Below are 7,524 nucleotides of genomic sequence, written 5' to 3'. Positions count from 1 at the left end.
TGATCCCAATGCATCTTTTTCATCACCAAACTATTTAAAATCACCAACTATTAAAACTTTATCTGCAGCCAGAACTAACTCAGATGTAAAATCACCAAACTCTTTAATAAAGTCTGTATGGTGCCCTGGTGGCCTGTATACAGTAGCCAGTACAAACATCACAGGGGATTTAACATTAACAATTGTTTCTCTGGATAATGTTATATGAAGCACCATTACTTCAAACGAGTTATACTCGAAGCCTGCCCTCTTGAGAAATCCTGAAAACATTGTCATAATTTGAAGCAACACCTCCCCCTTTGCCTTTTAGACGCGGCTCATGTTTATAACAGTAATCTTGGGGGGTGGAACCATTTAAAATAATTTAATGTTTTTTAAAGGCAGTCCTCTCCGCTCTCCCAAGAGAAAGAGTACAGAGGAGCAGTAGGGTTTCCTCTCAGGGCTCGAGTGAACCCATGTCTGCTCAGTTGCCGCATGCTTCACTCTCCCTTTTTTTAGCTTGAGCTCCTGTGCTTCACATGTGAGGATCAACGGCCCACATCTGCTTGGTATAGCCTGGTTTCTTTCGGTGCATCTGAGGAGGAAATTGCCAGTGATGACTCTATGTCATTAACAGTGCCTGACACTGAGCATGAACAGTGAGCTGATATGCGTGTACATGAAGGCTGTGAAGGATCTAGGTCTCGGTTGGTTGGCTCCAGAAGGGCCTGCCTTCAGCCTCCTTGAGTGGTACCTGAGTGGATGCCGTCAATAATCCTCCCATTATTGGCCCAGTCCATTCCTTAGTTCACCAGGAGCTCACCAGGATGCGGCAGTCTGGCTGGGAAGCTGATGTCTTCAAGGAGCTGTGCACAGCAACAAACCTCACTCTACTCGCTACCAAGGCAGGGGATCGGCAAGACCATGACCAACTTGGTGGTGTTGGAACGCAACCTTTGGCTGAGTTTAACTGAGATCAGCGGCGCTGACAAGGTCACCTTCCTCGACTCGACAGTCTTACCCAAAGGACTGTTCAGTCCAGCCGTAGATGGGTTTGCGGAGCGTTTCATAGTGGCACAGAAGACTTTGCAGGTACTGCAACACTTCTTGCCAAAAAGACCCCATCCAGCTAGCAGCTTGCAAAATAGTTTATGTATCTAGAGATGCCTTCATTACAAAAAAAAGTACAAAATATATGTGCATACCAACAGATTAAATCCTGCTGCACCCCTTTTCTGAGTTTGGTTAAAATATCTCATTCCATTCAAGAGTTTTTGCATCCTGTTCCAACCGACAATGGAACTAGAAATTTTGCTAATCAGACCCCAGAGGATTTTTTCTTTTTTTTTTTCAGTAGGTTTTGCAAAAAAGTCCCTATGACTTATGGTTTGTTCTGCATGATCACCTTGAACCCCTAACGTGCAACAACCCCCCCACTGAAATAAATACACAATGACCTACATTTTCTGTGTTTATTTGTCCTATTACTTTTCATTACTCGCATAATCAAATACGATTTTGATCACATCACATGCCCCTAAGGCTGATAACACAAAAATGGGTTGAACAGACACTGAAAAACCATAAATTAACCAAGTGATACACAACATCCACAATATATTTATTTACTCACAGAACAGCATCATATGTAAAATCATATTACCATTTAATTGTTTAAGACCAAAACAAAGTAATTAAAATTAATGAAATATATATTTCTTCAACAGGCAGAGAACAAGCTCTATGCAACATCAGAAGTTAGTTCAGATCAACACCTACATCAGGAACTGTTGAATAAAACAGAGACTCTATTTCACAGACTTCTGAAAGAAAGACATCACAAACTGAGAGCTGTAGATGTTCTTCAGTTAACTGCACATTCATTACACTCCCATGAGTCTTTTGCTGAAGAAGACCTGATTCAGAGTTTCATACAAAAACTACTGATAACGGACTACAGAGCAAGATATATTAAAACTAAAGACAACAATGAGGAGGTTCACAAAGGTCAAACCAGCTATGATTCATTTACAGAAGTGGCTGATTCTGATGATTTTTTTCACAATTTATGGTCAGTGTCTAATGAAGAAACAGGTCGATATGAGAAAATTCACCCAATGGATGTTCAGATGGCAGTGTTTCATTGTGCTGATAGTTTCCTGAAGCAGCTGATGGTCACTAAACTGTCCCAGTGTCAGTACGCTCTGCCTCTGCTTGTTCCTGATCCATTCACTCAACAGATTGAGTTTCCTCTCTGGACATTCAGACAAATCAATAAGAGCTGGAAGATGAGAAACATCAACAATGAAATCATCAGTCAAACCCAGCCAATCTACAAGGCAAAAACTCCAATGGTGTTTTTCTTCAGGTTTGGCTCTGTGTCTTCATCCAAGTCTCAGCTGATGAACAGTCTGATCAATGAGAAACACAACACGTTCTTCCACCGGAACTGTCCCGGCAGCAGCAAAAACAGAGTCCTGATGGATGGAGTGGTGGAGATCGCCTGGTTCTGCCCTTCTGGAAGAGACACAGATAAATTCACTGAGTGTGTAGCATTCTGCAATCTACACGGTGATGCAGGAGACCATGAGAAACAGCTGCAGATCCTCACTGAAATGAGCTCAGTCAATGTTGTCCTTCTACCACAACTTCAGAGGAATGACAGAAGCATGACAAAACTTCAAGAACTCTATAAGGGATCAAAGCCACTCATTTGTCTTTTTACTGAGGATGAATCTGCTGTAACTGTGTTGAAGAAAAAATACCGGATTGGTCTGAAAGACAGAAATCAGTCAGATGTATTTGAAGAACTCAGAAGAGGAATAAAAGATTGTCTCTCAGAATCCTCGTCCACTTTCAAACTTGAAGATGTGTCCAAACATTCAGACATCAAAGTAGATGAGGAAGATGATGATGACTGCAGGAAAGGAAGAGAAGCAGCACAGCAGATGATGAGTTTACTGGAGAAGAAAGATCTGACAGAAATTAAAGAATCATTTCTGCCTCATCAGGGGAAACTGTGGCATCAGTGGAGTCAGATGAACAAAGAACTACATCAAGCTCAAGGAAATGAGCTAGAAATGGACATCAGCAGAAAACAAAAGGAGATGAAGAATATCCGTGAGATGCAGCACAAAACTGATATCAGCGAGTTTATAAAGTTCTTCATTAAAGAAATTAACTCAGATACTGGACATAAGATGTTTTTCATTAAATGGTTCGGAATACTCCTGTATGACTATACATCAGCTGACTTGTTTGTTCTTCATCACAAATATTATGAAACGTGGTCAACGGTTTTAAAACTAAAAGAGAAAAATAAACTAGAAGAATTGACACTTAAACAAACAGAACTTGAGAGAATATCTGAGGATCTTCAAGCTGCAGCTTTTGGTTTGGAGCACATCATGAGGGAGATCGGTCAGATCTATGAATCATGTTCATCTGTGAAGAAGAACAAGAAAGACCTGCAGGTTCACTTCTCTTCTCTCCCGAGTCTTGCAGCTGAGATGATGATCTCTGGATTTCCACTGGAGCTGATGGATGGAGATGCTGCTCATGTTCCTGTGATCTGGGTCTCTGCTGTTCTAGATCAACTCATCCAGAAACTGGGAGACCAGAGAGTCTTTGTGCTGTCAGTTTTAGGGCTTCAGAGCTCTGGGAAATCCACCATGCTGAACGCCATGTTTGGACTTGAGTTTGCCGTCAGTGCTGGGAGGTGCACCAGAGGAGCTTTCATGCAGCTGATCAGAGTATCAGACGAGATGAAAACACAGATGAACTTTGACTATATTCTGGTTGTAGATACTGAGGGTCTACATGCTCTAGAACTGTCTGGAAGATCAACAACTCATCATGACAATGAACTTGCCACATTTGCTGTTGGTATTGCAAATCTGACCTTGATCAACATCTTTGGAGAAAACCCATCTGAGATGCAGGACATTCTTCAGATTGTTGTTCAGGCCTTAATGAGGATGAAGAAGGTCAGACTGAATCCCAGCTGTGTGTTTGTGCATCAGAACGTCTCAGACGTCACAGCTGAGGAGAAAAACACAGAGGGAAGGAGACGACTGCAGAAGAAACTGGATGAGATGACAAAAATAGTTGCTAAAGATGAAGTCTTTGATGCAAAATGTTTCAGTGATGTCATTAGATTTGATGTTCAGAATGATGTAAAGTATTTCGCTCATCTCTGGGAGGGCAGCCCACCAATGGCACCACCAAACCCAAACTACTGTGAGAACATTCAAGAACTAAAGAAAATTATTATCTCGCATGCCTCAAAATCACATGGAATGATGGTGCAACACCTAAAACTTTGCATTAAAGATCTCTGGGAAGCTATCAAAAATGAACGATTCGTCTTCAGCTTCAGAAATTCTCTGGAGATTTCAGCTTACAGGAAACTGGAGACAAAATACAGCAAGTGGTCCTGGAGTCTTCGCAGTGCCATGATGGAAATTGAGAACAAACTATACAATAAAATAGAAAATGAAGCAATTCATGAGGTTGAGGAAACTGATCTTCAAAATGAACTGAGGAAGACAAGTGAAGAAGTAGAAAAGTCAATGTCTGAATTCTTTGAGAAAGACAAAGATAAAGATATACTGATTCAGTGGAAAACATCATTTGAAAACAAGATCAAAGAGCTTCAGGAAAATATTGTTAAAGAAACAAAAATGAAATTAAATGGGATTCTTGATACTCAGAGGACACATCATGAAAACACTCCCCATGAAAACATCAAAGTACTTGTCTTAAAACACAAAGACAATGCAAATAATGCAGAAACACTCAAGAAAACGACTGAAGCTAAGAGAACGGATCATGAAAACACTCTTTACGAAAAGAGCAAAGAACTCTTAAAACTCAAAGCAAATGATGAAGAAACACTAAGGAAAGAGTTTGATTTGTTTTGGGCGCAGACTGTTGATGAAATTACCTCAGACACACCTCCAATCAATGATATTGACATAATGAGAGATGTGATAGAAATCCTCAGTGACATATATGAGGGACATCTCCCTGCTGACCTATTTAAAGAGGACATCGACATTTTCACTGTGCCAGGTTTTTCTAAATATGTTTTCAAAAAGTCCTCAAAAAGGGGGTTTAAAGGGTGGGTGATGGGTGCTTGGAGAAGATTCATAAAAATATTTGGATTTGCAAAAACTTTGTCTCCAGAGAAAGAAGCTCAAATTAGATCATTAGTCTCAGATGTTGACCAGCATACAGACAAAATGATTCAGTCATTTAACATTTCAAAGATAGGCTACAACATCAGCTGCACTAGAAATCTCATAGATTATATAAATAAAAGAGTAACAGAACATCAGGAAGGACAAGTGAAATATGAGTTCAAGGATGAATTCTTTATCGATTTGGTTCTTTCCATTTGTAAAAAAGCAAACAAGAAGCTCACCAACCAACACATCATTTTCAAGGAAACAACATTCTCTCAGAAGAGAGAAGAGTACTATAGTATTTTCCAGACATACTGTCATGTAGCAACTTCAGTTGCCATTTTTGGTGAGATCATCTGTCAGAAACTGAAAGAGCCCATTGAGCAGAGTGTCTACAAGAAGACTGCCAGAGATCTGACAGAAGAAATGAGAACAAACTGTGAATCACTGAATGGAAACAGATCAAATCTGGAGAAACACATCCTGAAGACACTGGCAGAAGAGGAGGATTTTGACAAATACATAAACTACATTCATAATCCCAGAGATCACTTCAAGAGTTTCATCAGAGATGAAGTCAGTCGGTACATCAATGGTAAGTTCAGTCTCAGTGTTTTACCCAAGATGAAGGAGAACATTAAACTCCTGCAGCAGAAGATCATGAAAGCAGCTCATGAATCCACTGAACATGTTCAAGTCAACAGTGGAGATGTTGGTTTATGGTTGAAGAGTTTCACACAGCAGCTCTCAGATGCGCTGATCTTCTCTGAGAAAGACCTCAGTGGAGTCAAACATGATGATGTTGAGGATTTCAACCTCCTAGAAGATGTGATAAGACAAGAACTTTCTGCTATAATATCAGACATCAGCAGTAGATTCAACACAAATACATTTCCAGTAAAGTTAGAAAATAACTTCAGACCAGATGAGCTTCTGACTGATCACTTCTCTCAGTGCTGTTGGGTTCAGTGTCCATTCTGTGGAGCCATCTGCACCAACACTATAGAAAACCATGATGGAGATCACAGTGTTCCTTTCCATCGTAGCATTGGTCTGAATGGAATATATACATCTAACTTGTCTACTAATATCTGTTCATCAGCAGTAGCAAGCAACAATCTATGTTTTTATCCCAATGACTCAGATGATAAAGTTCTCTGGAGAGATTACAGAAGAGCAGGAGGAGCTTTTGCAGACTGGAGCATCACCCCTGATCTCTCTGAACTGCCCTACTGGAAGTGGTTTGTGTGCAGATTCCAGAAAGATCTGGAAAAATACTACAAAAAAACATTTGAGGGTTATGCTGAGATACCAGATGAATGGAGACAATACTCAAAACAGGAGGCTATCGAAAGTCTGAATAAGTACCTTTAAAAGAAACGACATAGAATGAGACTCTTACATTTCTCAGATTCTCCTGAGACCACAGAAAATGAGTTTCTATGAAATTCATCATTGAGTCTCTGGAGTCATTACATCAAATAAACTAGAAGAGGTTTAAAGACAAGATTCAATTCCTTATACACGCATGTGTGAAATTATCTTATCTTCAAAACAATAGGAATTCATGTCTATGTTTCATGTTTGATGTATATTACAATTTATTACTATTTGACCGCTTAATCTTTATGATCAACCAGCTATGCCTTAATTAAAGCTATACTGCAAGGGTAGAAGATTTTTTCTTTTAATTTCTACTATTTTTCTTTTTCTTTTTTCTTTTTTGCTTTGAAGTGGTAGACACCATTGCATTGCACCTTCTGAATGATGTTAAAAAAATTAAAAATCAAGAAGTGTTTCTTGTCAGATTTCTTTTTGTTTTTGTCTTTTGGTAAAAACCAGGATCTGCAATTGAAGCAGTGGATGCAATTGTTACTCAGTGCAACCCATGTTGATGGAAGGCTGCAGACATTGTTCTCACTTTTCTGAAAGTCTTCAGTACTTCTTTGTAGCGTTTAATAACTTTTCTGGCTTTATGACTGCACAAAAAAAGTCAATACATTTAATGAACAAAGACAATAAAACACTGAAGACACAAAAATGGAGTTATTAGTTATTTGCCACAGTCATCTCTGTCTGCTCACTGTGACCCAAATCTTACACAATATGAGTAATTTTCAATCTCAGTAACAATGTTACTATGAGTTAATCAGATTACTTTTTCAAATAATAAAATAATACTGACATCAAAACTCGCTTAGAAAAAAACTTACTAATATATAAGCTTCTCATACTTCCTATATACTTTTATTAAAAAAAAACATTAAGAAAAGTTTGAGTAACAAATATTTTCCCTTTGAATTCGGGTCTGGTGAGTTTGCTGGCTAGTCAAGCACACCAACACCATGGTCATTTAACC

General features: G+C 39.1%; 1 protein-coding gene across 1 annotated transcript; it reads left to right on the top strand.

Annotated features, from left to right (window-relative positions):
* Window positions 1-903: 903 nt before the first annotated feature.
* On the top strand, window positions 904-6,826 carry LOC132149764 (interferon-induced very large GTPase 1-like). Its single transcript, XM_059559168.1, has 2 exons — window positions 904-1,071; window positions 1,707-6,826. The coding sequence occupies exons 1-2, from the start codon at window positions 904-906 to the stop codon at window positions 6,537-6,539; spliced, it is 5,001 nt and encodes a 1,666-aa protein (XP_059415151.1). The 3' UTR covers window positions 6,540-6,826.
* Window positions 6,827-7,524: the final 698 nt, after the last annotated feature.

Source organism: Carassius carassius, chromosome 9 (assembly GCF_963082965.1).
Source record: "Carassius carassius chromosome 9, fCarCar2.1, whole genome shotgun sequence".
Classification (NCBI taxonomy): Eukaryota; Metazoa; Chordata; class Actinopteri; order Cypriniformes; family Cyprinidae; genus Carassius; species Carassius carassius.
This window is presented reverse-complemented; position numbering and strand designations above follow the sequence as displayed.